This window comes from Lates calcarifer, linkage group LG11, assembly GCF_001640805.2.
Source record: "Lates calcarifer isolate ASB-BC8 linkage group LG11, TLL_Latcal_v3, whole genome shotgun sequence".
NCBI classification, from domain to species: domain Eukaryota; kingdom Metazoa; phylum Chordata; class Actinopteri; family Centropomidae; genus Lates; species Lates calcarifer.
This window is the reverse complement of record NC_066843.1, coordinates 22733262-22751846: the sequence shown is the minus strand read 5'-3', so window position 1 is coordinate 22751846 and position 18585 is coordinate 22733262. Positions and strand designations below refer to the sequence as shown.

Genomic DNA, 18585 nt, shown 5'->3' with positions numbered 1-18585 from the left:
AAGTGCTACTTCATCTCACCTTTCATTGGTTAGAATCCCCGTCAGGTCGCCGGTGATTGGGTATCTGGAGAACAAGACCCGCCTCCCTGACGTCGCTATTTAAAGGTACAAAGTGCCAACGCGTACCGACCTGCTGCTCACTAACTACACAGGGAGGTGTCGCGAGAGGCTGCCTGAAGGTGGTGAGTTCATATCTTATTACCTGAGTAAAGATGTTGGAGATTGGAAACTGTCTCCAGTGTTTGTTGCTCGGTTGATAAACATTCAGCATCATGAAGCAGGGAGGATGGGGGTCATGTAGTCTGCAGGGTGGGGGTGGGGGGTCAGTCAGACACTACAGACTGTGGTGATGTTAATGTGATTTTATGAATCAGTAAAATGTTGACGTGACAAAGTGTGTATTTTAGCTCAGCTCTGAACTCTGTGATGAGTCTGTCCCTCTGCACTGAGCTCATGGTTCAGTGCAGAGGATTTCCACAGAGTCAGTGTCAGTGGACTGGTGTCTGACTAGTTCACTGCAAGTCCAAATGGATCCTCGAGGATGTGTTCTTGCTCATATGTGTACAGTTAAAGAGCAGGGACTCTGTTGGTGCAAGTACGTTGATGACATGGCTGTGGTGATAACATTCAGAGACTGGTGCAGAATCAGCACCTTGGAGATAGATGTAGCTCGGATTAAGGAGATGATGATTGGTGCTTTCAGAGCAGGGCCTGTTCTACGTGAACGTGTCAAAGAAATGTGCACAACATTTCATCATCTCAGGAGACTCCACAGCCTCAGAGTGACTCTCAGTAATAGCATGCTAACATCCCACCCACCACCCTGCTCTGACCACCTGGACTGCTGGCTCAGGAAGAGGCCAGCCTGAACACAGGAACTCCACAGGAACTCCATCCCAGCTGGATCTGAGTGACCTGTACCCTGTGGGGAGGACACACGTCAGCAGCACTGCTGGGCCCTTATTCCCTCAGTTTGACACTCTGGCCTTTTGGAGGCGCTGTTGTGTTTTATTCCCAGCACTTCAGTCAGCTTTTTACAGGAGAAACTGAGCTGCAGAGCCTGCACCAGTGTTTTAGTTTATGTCTTAAAGTTTTGTGCCTCAGGGTCTGTTCTGTTCTGTACTGAGCAGTCTGTTATTTGTGTCTGTCACCTCATCATGCATCTCCACAACACCTCTCCTTCCAGTCGATCATGATGCTGCTCAAGTCACTGGTATCCCTCTGCGTCTTGGCCGCTGCTGCCTTCGCTGTCCCTGCTCAGGAGAAGCGCATCCATCACCAGGCTGATCTGAGTGACCACGCCCATGATGATGCTCACAGCTTCCAGTATGACCACGAGGCCTTCCTGGGCAAGGAGGAGGCCAAGACCTTTGACCAGCTGACCCCTGAGGAGAGCAAAGACAGATTAGCGTAGGTTTCATTGACTTCAGCACACTCTGTCTGAACCATCCAACAACAACACGCTGTCTCAGCAGCAGTCAGAAGAAACCACTGCTCCTAGTTCCTCAAAGGTTTTCTTGCATTTCCAAAAACATGAGGGGAGCAGATTATTTCACTTCCAGTCAAATGCAGGCAGTGCTAGAGAATCTGAAAACCTGCTCTTTTGACCAGTCTAAAACTTGGTATTGATTTAAACCTTTAGAAGAACCTTTTCCATGACTCCCTCCACAGGAAGATTGTGGACCGCATTGACACTGACAAGGACGGCTACGTCAGCCATGCAGAGCTGCACTACTGGATCAAACACCGTCAGAGGAGGTACATCGAGGAGAACGTGAACAAACACTGGAGTGACTACGACAAGAACCAGGATGGCAAGATAGGCTGGGAGGAGTACAAAAACACCACCTACGGCTACTACCTGGGTAATTCTGTGTGTGACAGTTGTTCCTCTGTTCTAACCTGTCTAACTCTTCTCTCTTTACATCTTCCTATTTCTTCCTCATTTTCTTTTCTGCCTCCTCCTTCGTGACCTGGAAACTGATTTTAGTGCAGTCTGGAACACAGAATGCCTGCAGTGTTGAAAACTGAAGCTTTTGTTTTTCAGATGAGGAGTTTGATGATATTGAAGATAAGGCCACCTATAAGTCCATGCTCACCCGGGACGAAAGGCGCTTTAAGACAGCTGACAAAGACCGGGATGGTATTGCTACACGTGAGGAGTTCACTGCCTTCCTTCACCCTGAGGAGTTTGATTACATGAAGGATGTGGTAGTGCAGGTAGAATATGTTCTCTAACCACCAGCAACCTTTGGTTCTGGCTAAAATATCTCAACTTCTAATAGAAAGAAGGAAGAACTGTGATATACAGTTGAGGACAAAATTATTATAATTATAATTTAAAGTTTTTTCAAAATTCTTTTAAGTGCTATTTAACAGAGCAAGGAATTTTCAACATATCATTTCTAAACATACTAGTTTTCTTTAGAAAGCATAAATTATTTCTGTTTGCACACAATAACAAAACTATTTCAGAAAAAACAAAAATTACCAGGTTCAATATTATTAGCCCCCTTAAGAACTGACCTTTTTATTGAGCCATAGCACAAACCATGGTTGTGCAATGATTAACTTTGTAATGCTCAGAGCTTGTACAATCAAGTTAAAACTGAGGGTTGTCTCCCAATTTACACACAGTATAAAAAGTTCAGTAAGAGTTTGAGCTGTCACTCGAGAAAGCATCATGCCAAAAACAAAAGAAATCAGTTTAGACATGAGAAAAAGAATTGTTGATGCTCACAAAGCAGGAGAAGGATATACAAAGTTATCACAGCTTTTTCAAGTGTCAAGAACTGAAGTGAGAAGTATCATCAAGAAATTCAGAGAGAGCAACAGTACAGAACAAGCTGCAGAGTAGAAGCTAAAGATTCAAAGACCTGGAAAGAAAACTAATGAGAGACCTGTCTAAAGACCCCAGAAGAACTGCCAAGACACTAAGTCAGGAATTGTAGTCTCAAAGTAGACAATGACTAGAGCTCTGCACAGGAATGGACTGTGAGGTTGCAGACCAAGAAAGCCAGACTGAAGTATGCTAAGGACAACTGCAGAAAGATTAAGCATACTGGAAGCATGTCCTTTGGTCAGATGAGATGAAACTAGAGCTCACTGGCCATAGAGACACTGCTTGTGTTTGGAGAAAGAGGGAAGAGGCGTACCACCCAAAGAACACTGTCTCCCTAGTGAAACACAGTGGTTGAGAGTATTATGCTTGTGGGGACTGCTTCAGTGCGTCTGGAACTGGGAATCTTCTCAAGGTGGAAGGAATCATGAAGAAAGAAGGATATGTGACGATTTTGAAAGAAAACCTTAAGCAGTCAGCGGCAAAACTGGGTCTGGGTCATCGCTTTGTCTTCCAACACGACAACAACCCAAAACATATGTCGCTCCTGGTGAAGAGCTACCTCCAGAAGACCAAAATGAATGTAACTGACTGGCCTGCACAAAGCCCTGACTTGAATCCCATTGAAAATCTGTGGGGTGAACTGAAGATGAAGGCTTGAGAGATTTGCCAAAGAAGAATTGTTGAAAACTACAACAAATGACAAAAAGGATACACAATTGACTTTAGCATCAGGGGGGCTAATAATTTTGACCCTGGTAGTTTTTGTTTTTTGTGGAATAATTCTGTTTCTGTGTGCAAAGTAAAATAATGTAAGCATCCAAATTAAAACCAGGATGTTTGAAAAAGCTGTGTTAGAAATTCTTTGCTCTGTTTAACAGCACTGGGAAATACTTTTAAAACAATTACATTTTCATGGGGGGGGGGGTAATAATTTTGTCATTATCTGTAATTCAGATAACAGAGGAATCATAGGCCCCTCCCCCTTTACACAGAGCGCTTTTTGTTCAGAAACCTCTGAAGAAAGCTAAATCAATAAATCATTTTCTTCTTGCAGGAAACTGTGGAAGACATTGATAAGAACGGTGATGGAAAGATCAACTTGGATGAATACATTGGTAGGTGACTCTGTTTGACTCTGCGACCTGCTACCCCTTCACACATTAACCCGGAGGTGATCTGCCTTAAATGTGTGTGTACTGCTGTTCCACAGGTGATATGTACACACCTGAATCCGGGGAGAGTGAACCTGACTGGGTCCAGACAGAGAGGAAACATTTCTCTGAGTTCAGAGACACCAACAAGGTAAAACCTGCTCAGATATTCAGATATTCAGATTACAGCTCTCACATGTGGAAACATTGTGGCAGTGGGGGGTGGGTTGGAGCTGTTTACACAGGCTCAGGGCAGACTGAACAAAGACAGATATAATGAACTGAGAACTTTGATGACAACTGCCTCTGGTATGAAGACAGGCTTTATTGTGACAGATGTCTGTGGCAGTAATCAACCTATAGAGAATTATTAGCTGAATCAGCTGCTGCTCTCTTTTCTATGGAGCTTTACAGTGAGTCTCAGCTCACTGTTTATCTGTTTACTGATTGGGTCACTCACAGCATCGTTTTCAGCAGGCAGAGAATCAGCTGTAAAAAGCCACTGTCCTCTACAGCAGACTGACAGTCAGAGAGCAGCTGGTGAACAAAGTGGAGCATTTAGCAGCTAAAGAGTGAGAGAGAAAATTCTGCTGCCCTCAAGTGGCCAAAAAAAAAAAAAAAAACCCAGAACCCTCCAGTGTGGTCTAAACTCCACAAACACTGGATCTTACTTCTCATGCTTCTTTCTTTAGGCCCTCCCAACCTGGTAAATCATGGCTCCTCCTGTTTACACAGACTTAGTGTTACCGACCACTGGTAACTGATGAAGTTTATTCACACAAACGTACATTTACCCAGACATGCAAACATGCCTCGTCTGTCAGGATGGGCAAAGAAGGAAAACATTCTAGCTGTGAAACAAAACTCCATCAGTTTAGCTCAGACACCTCCTCCATCTGTCTGCCTCCAGCTGCACACTCAGGTGTTTTCTGTCATGATATCTGTTCCAAACAGTGTGCATCAGCTTTCCTTCTCTGCTGCTGCACTGTGGATCAGACTTAGAGGAGAAGTTAAGATCCTCCTGTCTGCTCTGTTTTATATATCCAGCATACTGAAGCCCAGGCTTTTATCCAGAGGTTGATGTTTTCATAATGCAAAGGAATCTCTTCTAGTTTGTGTAACTGAACTTCAGAGAAGTATGTTTTTGTGTGTGTACACTGTAGCGGAACTGCTGGTAAAGCCCATTGCTGCCATTGCTGTTTTAATGACATGCTGACTGGATTTATTTCTGTATTTCTCTAAAAGCAGTGTGCCTGTTCTCAGTTAGTCACCTCCTGTGTGTTTTGCAGGATGGCTACCTGGATGCTGCTGAGGTGGCCCATTGGGTTTTGCCTGGAGAGGTTGACCACGCTGACAATGAAGCCAAACACTTGATCCACGAGACAGACACCGACAAGGTAGACCTGCCACTGCTCCAGTTCTCTGCCACACACAGGGTGTATTTCACACACCATGGAAAGTGAACCACACCCCTCATACTGACCATTAGCCAGATACCAAACATTTTAAAGGTTGACATTACCACACCTAACATTTTCCGTCAGTGATAATGCAGTTGTAAGCAGGGAGCATTGTGAAAACTCTACTTGATGGTGTGTTCAAAGATGCTGCAACGTGTGAAACAGCCAGCAGCTAAAAATATACTTAATGTATAAATACCATGCAGTGAGACTGGAACTGACAAAGTTTAGAGGTTTGTGTGTCTGCAACATGAGTTTTATAGTGAAAGACATGAATCAAAGAGACTGCTTCCTGGAAGGTAGTGAAGTCATAGAAGTCTCTCAGGCTGGTTATAATCTATCTTTTCCTTATTACCAACAAAATCCCATGTTCACAGCCAAACCCACAGTGAATCTGTACCACTGACAAGTACTGTGTGTGTATCCAAAGCCTGGTATCTGTTATTCCTCTGAGCTATAGATCTCGACCATCGTCTAGAAACACATCAGTGAGCCACACTTTACACTGGGTGACATGTTCCTTCATGTCTATGAACACACACTGTAGTCTACTCAAACACTCCCCACAGCACAGTGTGGATTAATCATCTGCAGGAAATAGTCCCCAACCATTTCTTTTGTTTGATTGAAAACTGCAATTTCAGGAAATGACCAAACCAATGAGTGTGTATTTGGGAGCCAAAGAGTTACTCTGTGTCTGCTGTAAGAACCTAGAGGGCTTGGAGCTGAGAGCCACAGACAGGACAGGGAAAGACAGACTAACATGTCACCAGAGACAAACAGAATCTGTAATGGCGAGTCAGGGTAACTGAAACTCATTGATGACTTATTGTACTTAGACCTGAAGGAGAGAAAAACAGCTGAATTAATCCCAGAGCTGCAGTGTTACAGAAACCAAGTCACAAAACAAATGATGTCAGATACAAAATGGTAATAAAAAAATAAGCAGACTGAAATGAAAACTTGGAATGGAGAGGAAAGTAAAAGACCAGAACACAGTACTTCCAGTATACTGGACTGTACACAACAAATAACAACAGCAGGACAGAACATCTAGATACTGATTACCAGTCAGACTGACAGTCTATCACCTGTCTGTGCTGTATACTGGTTAACATGGTGGAAATGAATGGGCTAATTGTGTGTTAATTATTAACAAGCTTTTCTCTGTGTCTTGCTTTCTCTTCTTCCTCATGTCTCCCCTCCTCCTCTTTCTGTCAATCACAAACCAATAAACCAAACAACAGGACGGGAAAATGACCAAGAAGGAGATTCTGGCCAACTGGAACATGTTTGTGGGCAGCCAGGCGACCAATTATGGGGAAGATTTAACCAAGAGACATGATGAACTTTGATGAGCCCTCATGTCCCAAGAGAAGCTCATCTGGGTTTATATTTCACTACTATGGAGGCTTTGGTTACAGGGGTTATGGGATTTGGGGGGGGGACTCAGCAAAGTAAAGTTCCGATGTTGGGTTTTGCCATTATCAAGGGTATAATCATGTACCCTTTTTTATACATGCACGTACACAACTGCACATGCACACACACACTTACTTCAGCATACTGTGTATGTGAGTACAGATGACCCTACACACACTCCTCTTTGTTTTATTTCAATGTGTGTTACATTTTTTGAAATTGAGATGTCTGTCCTCAGGTAAAAACCGTGTGTCTCAGTCAAACTCATTCTGCAGATAACGTCCAATGCACTGGCACCCAGCTGAAACTGTGCTGGTTTTCTGTTAGCCACACAGGTTCCAAAGTGGTCCCAACACATGAAGACGCAGTTCTTCCTCTACAATAAAAGCCATCAAACATCTGGGATACTGAGTTTTTATCTGAGACTGACATTGTTACATAGGTCAGAGAGCATGAGAAAGTGACTGTGATGCACAAGAGGAGGAGAGGAAAAGACAGGTTTGACCACCAAAGGGCTGTTACTGACTTTTTTTGGGTTTGACTTAAATAAAGTCTTGTTTTTTTCTATAACTGTAGTTTTTGTTTTTCACTAACTATTCTCGAAACTTCAGTCACATTAGTGTATAAAACCGTGTGACTGTAATTCTGGTGGATAGCTCTGCACTCGTGTTGAAGGTGTTTCACTGCTTTGATTTAATGACATTTAGTCTGAAGGTGTTGAACTGGCTGGGCAGGCTGGGCAGTAAATTCAGTTTGAACATTTATCAACTCTAGGCAGAATTTTATTGTCATAAAATGATCTTATGAAATGTCTGTAGTCCACCTGAGTCATCTCAAGCTGGTGTATTTCATATTTAATACATTTAGTTACAAAACTTAAGACCAGATGTAGTTTACTACTTGAATTTTATGTATCCATTATATCCACTTTTCATATAGTAATATATATATTGTAGATATATACAGACAGAGAGTAAAATATTTTTGTTAGTGAGTTAAACAGCAGAGAAAATCTCATAAATCGTAAGTTTCAATATGGAATATGAAAACTTCTTCTGAACTGAACCCACCTTTACAGAATATATATATATATATATATATATATATATATATATTGCTTAATAGCAAATATAAAGTTAAACAAAAAACAAAATCCTTCCTGGTAGGAGAGTCAGTTAAGACAGTCAGTACTCCAGCATCCTCCTCCTCCTCAGTGAGGCTGTATTATCATCAGGCAAAGCAGGTACCTGTCAGAATTAAATTTAACAGGACATCTGCATGAACTGGGTGTTGCACCATAGTATTATTTGAGTTGATGGTGTTTTCATACAGTGCTTAATGTTGTGTTTCATCCAGTCACTATAAACTAAGTGACCTACAAGACATGTTCGCCTGGGTGGTTTCTGAGTCTGTGCAAAATACACTCAGTGAGCACTTTATTAGGAACACAGTACATCTCCTCATGGCAGCACTGCAGTATATTAAATCCTGCAGATCCAGGTCAGGAGCTTCAGTTAATGTTCACGTCAAACATCAGAATGAGGAAAACTGTGATCTCAGTGAGTCTGTGAGAGTTTTTTTTCTCAGAATGGAGCCAGAAACAAAAAACATGTCTGTCTACTCCAAACTGTTGAAGCTTCCCTATAAAGTACCAAGATGGCAGCGCGCATGGACACAGCGGCTCGAGGCTCCCTACTTCTTCCACGATTTCGTTGTACTCCACAATTTCGTTGTACTTAACTGTACAATGACAATAAAGCCTATTCTATTGTAATCCTTTCCTGTAAATGACACCTATATTTGAATCCCATGACAGTTTTTCATCAATTACTGTCCCTAGATATTTAGATTCATTTACATCCTCAATACAGTCACCATCAATAATTACTTGTTGGTGTGTCCTTCTGCTTGCTCTGAAATCAAAAATAATTTTGATTACGTTTTCTTAGTATTTAGCTGAAGAAAACTGTACAGGGTGTACCCCGCATCTTGGCCAATGTCAGCTGGGATAGGCTGCAGCACCCCCACAACCCTTAACGGGTAAGCACTATAGATAATCAGACCATGTTCATCCCTTCATGGCCACAGTTTACCATCTTCTAATGGCTACTTCCAGCAGGATAATGCTCCATGTCACAAAGCTTAAGTCGTCGTGGTTTCATGAACATGACAGTGAGTTCAGTGAACTTCAGTGACCTCCCCAGTCACCAGATTTGAATCCAGTAGAACACCTTTGGGATGTGGTAGAACAGGAGATTGGCAGCATGAATGTGCAGCTGACAACATGGAGCAGAATCTCAGAGGAAAGTTTCAACATCTGGAGGAATCTAGATAGAGGGGAGGAACTACTCAGTGTTAGTGTGGTGTTCCTAATAAAGAGCTCAATGAGTGAGTAGTAACCTACAGTGAGCTGCGTCTCCATATTTGATGGTAATATGAAAGCAGCATGGCATGACAGTGTCCCGAAAAGGTGAATCTGGCTGTAGTGATCATGGTGCTGCATCTATAAAGCTCATGGCTTCATACTGTCATACATGTGGACACCAACATGTGTTTGGTGTTCAAGCTAAAATTAGAGTTCAGTAAAGTCTTAAAAGTGCTTTTATTATTATCATTTTTGTTATATTCTCAGTTTCCCAAAGCTGGTCAACTACCTTTACCATGACAAGTTGACTGTAGTGATTTAATATTCCACTTGCAGGTTACAGGACATATTAGTGATGAGACACTTCAGCCTGTACTGTACAGATTTTTAATATTCTTTTCTTTTTGTTGTTTTTTTTTTTTTTTTAATCTAATGTCTCTCAGTACAGGTCAAGCTCCAAAAGCTCTATCTGCTAGTTTCCATAATACAACCTGATACCACCCTCTGACCCTCCCTGTGTGGCAGACACACCTTATACCTATCACACATCCAGGTTATAATATAGGCTCTCTCTTAGAAATTCAGTTTCAAGTCCAAACTTGAAAGCCTCTCATCTCCTCCAGAGTCAACTGATTTCACACAGAGGGTTTTACTCTTCAGAACAAGTTAAGTAGTCTTCATTTGTAAAACTGGTGGAATGCTCCTTTAACCCTCATGACTACTTGGTCCACTTTTCTTTTTCCATAGAACAATTGACAACCACAACAGCATTATAAAATGGCACACACACATTCATAGGCACCAGATCCTATGATAAATTAAGCTCATTATAAGTTTGGTTTGTGCTGCTCTGTGAACATCACACATTTCTGATGTGTCCATCTTCATGGTGAATTGATGTGATGTGTGCTGTGTTTTGAAATCAAGGTGTGAGTGAAAGTGATCACTTTAGTTCTGATCTGGCTGCAGTTTGTAAAGCTCTTTACCAAACAGTGATCTGAGAGGAAACCCCAGGTAGAACAATGTGTCTCTCTAGTTATGGCTAGGTCAGCCTAATAAAGCCAGCCCCACCTGAGGGCTGGATGTCTTGGTAGAGCTTACTCTCAGGTTTTCAGCGCATCAGCACAGACAGTTAATACAGAGCAAACCTGGAGCATTTAATATTTTCCTGCTTTCCCTGACTGGTAATCCAGCCTTAATTTGTTAATTTACAGTGGTTACAGGTACCTATTGCTGATGTTAATGTGTAAGAGATAATAAGTCAGTGCATAGGTGGGGGCAGCAGGAGATGCATGCTGCAATACAGCAGCACTATGTGAGTTAATAATTCTTGTCACATCAGAAGAGGAAACACATGATGAATACGACAATTACTGTCACATCTTTTAAAGTATCTTTACCACTTGAAGCTCTGCATAATAACATATACAAATACAGTCAGTGTACATAAAAGACCCTCCACTGTCTACAGACATGGTGACTGTATGAAGCCTCAGTCAAAACCTGCCATGACCTGATCGTAGACTTCCTGGTGATATAACCATGAGACAACTATGATCATATGAGACTGTCACACTGTGAGCATGTGGTTTAGCTCTCACAATTTTTCTGTTAAAATCAGGAGAATATGTGTCCTGTTATTCTTAACACATTAACGAGAGGATCATTCCTTCAGTCAAACAGTGCTGTAGAGCTCTTACTGCTGTCACAGGGAACAGCTCAGTGACTGGCCTGGAGACGTCACGTTAAATAGATGATTGGTATCATTTACTGAGGTTCATCCTCAGGGTTTTAACTGTTGGCCCGTAACTCCAGTGGCAAAATACATATTTAATATTATGTAGTAGTGCATGTGTAGTAATTAATCAGCTGGAATATGAGCAAATAATAATTTAAATCTACTTATTCATTTATTCAGGAGCTTTTAACCATGTCACATGGTCTTCATCAACAGTTTGCACAGTGGAACTCTAAATGTTCAAAATGTTACAAACTTTGTGGAAGAAAAGGAAGTGACTTGAGACAGACTGTTGTGTAAACTTTTTATGACAAAAATCACGCTAAGCTGAACTTTGAAAGACTTTCAGTCCAAACTGATTTTAGAGTCCTGGAAGGATTTTACGCAGGGCTGTGACTTTCCTTCATGTGCACTTCCTGGAAACTGAATGAGGCCAGACTTGTAGTTAGTGAGTTGTGTTATAAGCTGCTGATAGACCAATAGAACATGTTATCTGACCGCTTGAGAGGTCCTCCTCACCGTTCACATGCTTTTCACCTGCACTTTATTTGGCTGCATTGAACTCTCGGGGTCTCAGTCACATTTTAATGATGTATAGAGTAACAGCCCAGAGTACAAACTGTATTTATGTCCATGTTTATATCTCTCCCTGTCCTCTGCTCATCAGGATGGTCGTCTGACACTCTCTGAGCTGCTGGACAAGATGGACTACATCAAAATCAGCACCATCACTGACTATGGAGGCATGAGGGTGGACGACCATGATGAACTGTAAAAAAAATTACTACAGTGTTAGAAGAAGAATGTTTTCCATAGTGTTCTGCAGATTTGTCTTGTTTAGAATCAATGTGAGGACGACAGTCTGGTGCACACCTGCTGAGGAGGGGCACATCCACAGTTTATCTGACACTGCACATGGAGACTGAATTTACTCTCTGACAACTACATACAATAAAAACAGTCAGCCGTGGGTTTCTGTATGTTCAATGTAATCCACCTGAAACGCACCTGAAATGATTCACACACACAATCTGACAGCAGGCCTGTTACCTGACAGCAGGTCAGACTTTGAATAGTGAAGAAAATAAAAGCTTGATCCTCTGAAAGAATCAGCTGTCTCACATGGACAGTCAGTAAAGGCATAATCAACTTTTTACAAGATAAAGTGTCACTCAGGATGGAAACTGGATTTCACATGATTCACAGAACATCTGTTTATTTAACTAATGGTAAAAAAAAAAACAAAAAAACAGTTGGCTTCAGGAAAAGGAAAACAAATGGCAGCAAATGACAAAGATCATGAGATTGTGTGAAAACTGTTTGACATGCTGGGAGTAGGGAGTCCATAGCAAAAATATACCACCTTTAAATACTCCACACAACTACAGTAAGGATGTAGAGAGAATCTCTGCAGTCCTCAGATCCTCCATCAGCTCACACTTGCATCACTGGACGAGCCTCTTTAGCACGGAGGTCCACCCCAGATGCAGCGAAGCCGGTTCCACCCTGTCAGAACACGACTGGCCATCAGCACCAAGGTCACATCTGAGCATACACTCACTCTGGTAGACATGGGAAACTAAAAACAGTAATAAATCCTGCTGCTACATTGGTGTGCAGCATGCAGCAGGAAGAAACTCTAAAGCTTGTTTCAGACAGTGAGTCATTACTGTTGCCACCAGGCAGAGGGCAAATTCCCCAGCACCCTTCATCTCCTCACTACTACCAGTGACAATGTGTCTACATGAGGTCGAGGTGGCGGTGACAATCACATGCTGCCTGAAAGGACCTTGAAAGTCATATCAGTCTCCTGACCCAGGAGATTGTTAAATTCACTGTACACACAGCGATGTTTGGAATTCATCAAACAGTTACCAGTGAGAGGATCAGAAGCTTTTGGACACGTACCCTCTGCAGTGGTATGATGTCTCTGTCAGACAGTTTGTCTCCTGTCACTGGATCAATCATGTCCTTCTTGATCAACTTCTCCACACACTCCTGAGTCACCACAGTACCCCTGAACAGAGGACAGAGAGAGTCACTCAGAGTCTCAACCATTAACATCTGAATGTTAGAGCAGGGGCAGACATGTTGGTCATCACTCACGAGGGTCTCAGGACAGCACAGGGGACACTGTTGGCCAGGACGTCTCTGGTTACTGCACATACATACCTGTCCTGAAGACAGAGGACAAGATTATAGCACACTCTCATCTGTTCACCACACACACACACATGGACTGGAGCATGGAGTTATTCTAAACTCAGATCTGACTGAGCAGCTGATTTGTTTTACATTATATTTTGGCTGTTCAGACAAAACGGTGCATGTGGCACAGCTCCACTGTTGCTCTGAGTCTTTCACTGACAATAAGAAAAACACTGAATAACACCAGACAGTCTTTATCTCCCTGTAGGAGACACTGGTCATATCCAGACATTTCATTTCAAACTGGACGACATCCAACCGACCTCACATTGAAACCTGATTCCTGAACTGTTAAATGTCTTTCAAGAGGCTCAGAGACAGAGTCAGACACTGTGCTGCTCAGAGTGAAAGTAGAAAACAGTGATTTGACTGATGATCAGGAATAAGGGCAAACAGTGAGGCCTGTGTTCACCACAGAGAGCCTCAGTCAGGTATTTTATATATTTCATTTTCAAGCAGCTGTGTGGCAAGAGAAACTCAGAGCTCAGAGGTCAGAGAAGGCTGCTGTGACCCAGCTGCACACACACTAACAACCAGTCTGCTCTATCATGACCATCAGACTGAAACATTTGTGTATATAAGACATGATGATGATGATGAATCTCTACAGTTCATTCTCATGATAGGCTGGATGAGTTTCAGGAGATCAGCTTACAGAGTTAGTGTAGAATGAGTAGTGCTGGGTGTGGAACAGGCCTGGGTGCTGGTGCTGCATGATGTTAACACTGTGTGATGGGAGGCTGATGTAAACTGACCTGGCGGGTGAGCAGGGCCACTCGGTCCAGGCTCGCGTCCAGTGGGGTGAAGTGCACTGTGATAAGCTCATTCATCTTTATAGGTCGTCCTGACATGGGACATAACACAGCCTTACTCTGATAGGAGAAGAAGGGGGGGGGGTTAAAGAAGTGCGCTCAGTCTATATATAAGAACTATATTTATAAAGACTGGTTTCCATCTTTGGATCCAGGGTCAAGCTGCCCTCTGCCATTAAAGCAGAGTCAACATGAATCAGACAAATTCACAAAACAAACAGACAACACAGTATCATGACATCAGAGAGCAAACAAGTGAACCTGGCAACTCCTCCACCCACACACACAGTGTGTGACACAGGTCTAAAGCTCCACTAGAGGCTGCAAAGTGTACTGCACCTGCTGGGAAACAGTCTCCCACTGAATGAGATCCATACCTACCGGTCTGTGATCAGTGGTTGTTTCTCTGATGATATTTTGGTCACTTTTATTACATTCTTACATACAGAAGCAGGTTGAGTTTACTGCTGCTTGCTGCTGACAGACGAGCAGCAGCTGAGGGAAATTCCCCCAGTAAAACTCCAAGTAACACTGCCCTCAGAATACAAGGGGAGCATGTCTGAAAGGGGCTAAAATCTCTGTCAATGACATCCCCTTCCCCTTTGTAAACAATGAAAGATGATCAATTTTGATTCTCAAATTGCTGCCTGGTCCAGACATGGCAGGAGAAGCCACTCACTGGTTTCTTGAGCAGAGTTGGCTTGGCCTCTGGTGTGAGAGAGGGAACCCAGAAACTGGGCAGGCTCTGGCTGGAGGTGGAGGCTGAAGCTGCCATGGAGGATTCTGCTGAGCTGCTGTCTATCCTGCCCTTCTCACCTCCTTTACTCTGTCCTGTAGGAGAAAAACAGGTGGTTGCTACTGTCTCAACACTTCCACAGATAACTGTTAGTACTCATAATACGACTAGGAGCATGTGAAACTGCTGAGTGCTTTGATCAGTGTCTCAGTGCAGCAGAGGAGGAGCTGCTGTTACCAGGTAAGATTTCTGAGCCTCCTCACCACAGGCTAGTGGAAATGTTTCCAGTAATGACCTAATGTGGACGTACATTGTTTTATTTTTGTGTTTTTACAGAAGAACAGTTTTTTCTAAATGATCCATGTTAGTGTGGATGTGGTCTTGGTACAGTGAGGGCATGCAGTAAAATACTGAAGACCCCACAGACATGTACCTGATGTGAATGGGTTGATGGGTTTGGACACGATGCTGTTCTCCCTGGTTTTAAACCTCTCCACCCTCTCTCTTTCCTCTGACTTGGACTCAAGCTGGCTGTTGCTCTTCTGTGCTTGTTTCTGCTTCTCATATGCCTGAAGAATTAGAGCAGGAAAATACAGCTGAGATATGTTCAATCATTTCATTCTCTTACATGTAACAGAAAGTGGAGGAAAAATGAAATTAGACTAGATTATTTGGCTGCATGAAATAAAAAGGAAGAGTATAAATCTTTAAATGGCAGCTTTAAACTTTAAAGGAAACACCTGTGTGGATGAAGGTTTTGTGTAAACATAGGCGTGTGGGGCTTACCTTCATTTTTTTGGCAATTTCTGTCTTCTGGTGCAGAATGTATTCAAGAATGGCCTGTCTTTCATACAAGTATCCATCTGGACTAAGGAGAGCAACAGAGAAAAGACACTCCATGTTTACATGGTCACATGTTGAGATTATAAGGTATGTAGGTATGTATGTATGTGTGTGTGTGTGCATGTGTTGGACAGAGAAACATACGTCACCACAGGATTCTGACAGGGCTGCAGGGACAGGCAGCAGCAGTCAAAGTCTTTAATGGCATCTTTGCCCAGTCGAATGCTCTGAGTCCCATAACCAGACGCCGCTGGGCAAGAAGACAGACAGAGAGAGAGAGAGAGACAGAGACAGAGAGACACACACACACACACACACACACACACACACACACACACACACTATACTCAATACAGGGCTCACAGTTCAATACACTCATGATACATCTAAGGATATATTTAATGAATAAAGACTGAAAGCAAACTAAGATTTAAGAGTGTTGCCACAAAACCCAGTTTCTCACAGTTGTTTTCTTATTGTAACTAAATTCCAGTTAAAATGTAAAAATAAAGTCTTTCTTGCAGTTATTCTCTTCCTATGCAGACTACAGTGCAAAAGAGAGGACACTGTTTTTGAATGAAATGAGTGCTAATGTAACTACAGCATTTTGTAGTGTTGTTTTGGTTGTGGATCGTTTGTGGACTTATTATATTACCAGGCTAACAGTGTTGTCAGGCTGAGTACAGTGAGTCTTTCAGAGTTAACCAGCCTTCAAAGTGTTTGGTTAGTTCACTTTAACCTGCAGGAGTTTGTGAAGCTGCTGTTACATGTTCTGCCACAGAGGAAATAAATTCATAATGACTGAAAATGAGTTCACAGTCTACTGACGTCTTTACTGAAGAAATGAAACTAGGAGAAACAGCTGAGAATTATAGCTGTTACAGACGATGAGTCTGAAAAATATCAACTGTCAGAGAGAATAATGATAAGAGAGGTAGAACAGTGAAGGAGGGATTGAACAGAGATGCCAAGCCGATCTGATATCGGTGGTGTCATTTCAACAACACAACACACTAACACCATTATTTGTTTTTCTGGACAGTAAAGGTCAGCGAGACATTTTGGTTCTGGTGACTTTCAAGCATTAAAAATTGGAATAGGACATCTTCATGCTCTCAGAGTCAGGTCAACAAAAGCCTGCAGAGTGTCAGTGTAGGACAGTGTGATCACAGACAGGGAGGCAGCAGAGATGACTGAACTGTGTGAGGAAGGAAACCTCCTCCGAGGGACCCTGAGTTAAGGTGAACTACGTCGGAAATATCTACGACAGGTTGAAACCGCCACCACCACCCGCTCCTCTCCGCTACTGATCCGGGTGAAGTGTCCGCAGCACTGCTGTGGGGGACACCTGTCTGGTCTGGTCTGCCGTGGTTCTCACCTGTGTCCTTCTTTTTCTCGTGGTAGGTGTAGACAGCTCCGGCCGTGCAGTTCTTTCCGTGGCGGGTCATTGTTCCACAGATGTGTCTTCGTTAACCAGCGGTCTGGACAGGGGAAAGTAAACACGGTTAATGTCGCCGAGAGCAGTGATGCTAACATGCTAACATTAGCTGCTAGACGTAAAACACAGGAGTGCGATGTAGTAGGGCTGCCATTAGAGGAGGACAGACACAGGCTGAGGCTGAGTCCATCAACAGACGGTACGCCGTTACCTGTAGGAGGAGAGGTTGTTTGACACGGTCTAAACCACGAATCTGTTGACTCTCCTTCTTCCGCTTCGTCTTCCGTTTCCGCTTCCGACTCCTCATTCTTCTTCTCTGGTGTTTTCTGGCAGCTGGCAGCCTCACGTCACATCACTGCCACCCTCTGGTTATTACTGTCTCCCTGTTGACCTGAGTGGCTCCACAAACCATATCCTGACCCAGCCGGTCTGTTATGGTCCTAATATGGAACCAGGCCTTACTCTGTGTGAAGATGACCAGACTTGGACACCTTGTTCCTGTTGTATTTCCGGTGTGAGGAAAAGATACACACAACCTTTCAAAAATACTGCAATGCAACTTAAATTATTTTCCTGTATATATTCTCCTGTATATACTTTAAAGACATTCTTAGTATTTGTAGTTCTTACTTTTTTCTTAATGTTGTACCTATCTATCTATCTATCTATCTATCTATCTATCTATCTATCTATCTATCTATCTATCTGGATGTTTCTGTCCATTCTTCAGTCTTACTTCATCTTACTTCATCTACACTTAAACCACTTAGATAGATTGCCATCCTGCAGAATTTGAATACAGTATAATGCTTTACCACCATATCAGATTGTATATAACAGCTTGTAAACCAGTACAGATATTTGGTTTGACATGTATGCTATCAGATCCCAGTAGACTTATCAGCTCTAAAACTCTGGTTGGGTTTCCCCAGTCTGTCTTAATTATACAGCAGCAATTCCAAACAGAAGTTACCCCAGGGTACTTTTCATATAGAACAGGTCTGGGCCGTACTCTGCAGATTATTACTTACAGAGAACCATCATGTTCATGAGCTGTTCTTGGTGACAGTGTTAGCAATAAATATTTGGTATTACAAGGATGATCAGATGAAGTGTTAAGATGACTGTGAGCAGAAAAGTTTTCTTTGAATGAATTTTCCTTTGATAAACTTGGGTATAGTTGAACCTCAGTAGACTGAGAGCTACAACAGGAGTGAACTTTTAAAGGGAACACAGAAGCTCTGGTCTGTTTGTTCAATTTAATCTGGTGTTTAGAGATTATTATTCCTCCCAGAGTTATAGTTACTGTAATCGATGAGTTGTACCGGGGTTAAATAATCACATAAAATATTCATACAATTAAAAACCTCAAGCTGTGTGTATATTCTGTACAACACCAGGAGTGAAATATTTTGACTTCTTAATGGTTGTATCAAATAAAAATATTCAACTTCTATTCTGATGGTTCATTTGGAACACACTTTCCCCATGTTAAGCCTCACAGTTTGAATATTTGGAAATGCAGGTCCACAGCAGCTGCTGAAAATCTGACTGATGTGTGACTGTATGA

The 18585-nt window shown here is 42.5% G+C and overlaps 2 protein-coding genes across 4 annotated transcripts; one reads left to right on the top strand and one right to left on the bottom strand.

The window, feature by feature from the left end:
• The first annotated feature begins 60 nt into the window (after positions 1 to 60).
• On the top strand, positions 61 to 11948 carry rcn3 (reticulocalbin 3, EF-hand calcium binding domain). 2 transcript variants are annotated; one of them, XM_018698340.2, is made up of 8 exons: positions 61 to 182; positions 1187 to 1410; positions 1672 to 1865; positions 2048 to 2220; positions 3897 to 3957; positions 4053 to 4144; positions 5283 to 5390; positions 11646 to 11948. In XM_018698340.2, exons 2-8 carry the CDS (start codon positions 1193 to 1195, stop codon positions 11751 to 11753), a joined length of 954 nt encoding a protein of 317 aa, XP_018553856.1. In that variant the 5' UTR covers positions 61 to 182; positions 1187 to 1192; the 3' UTR covers positions 11754 to 11948. The 2 variants fall into 2 exon arrangements, with proteins under 2 accessions (XP_018553856.1, XP_018553855.1); XM_018698339.2 differs by lacking the exon at positions 11646 to 11948 and adding an exon at positions 6701 to 7445.
• A 219-nt stretch (positions 11949 to 12167) lies between these two features.
• Positions 12168 to 17355, bottom strand: nosip (nitric oxide synthase interacting protein). Of its 2 annotated transcripts, none has more exons than XM_018698342.2 (10): positions 17227 to 17355; positions 16956 to 17058; positions 15722 to 15827; positions 15521 to 15602; positions 15168 to 15303; positions 14678 to 14829; positions 13942 to 14058; positions 13085 to 13155; positions 12887 to 12995; positions 12168 to 12484 (listed from the first exon to the last, which is right to left on the bottom strand). In XM_018698342.2, exons 2-10 carry the CDS (start codon positions 17023 to 17025, stop codon positions 12413 to 12415), a joined length of 915 nt encoding a protein of 304 aa, XP_018553858.1. In that variant the 5' UTR covers positions 17026 to 17058; positions 17227 to 17355; the 3' UTR covers positions 12168 to 12412. The 2 variants fall into 2 exon arrangements, with proteins under 2 accessions (XP_018553858.1, XP_050929789.1); XM_051073832.1 differs by having other exon boundaries at positions 16956 to 17061; positions 17272 to 17326.
• Between the last annotated feature and the right edge of the window lie 1230 nt (positions 17356 to 18585).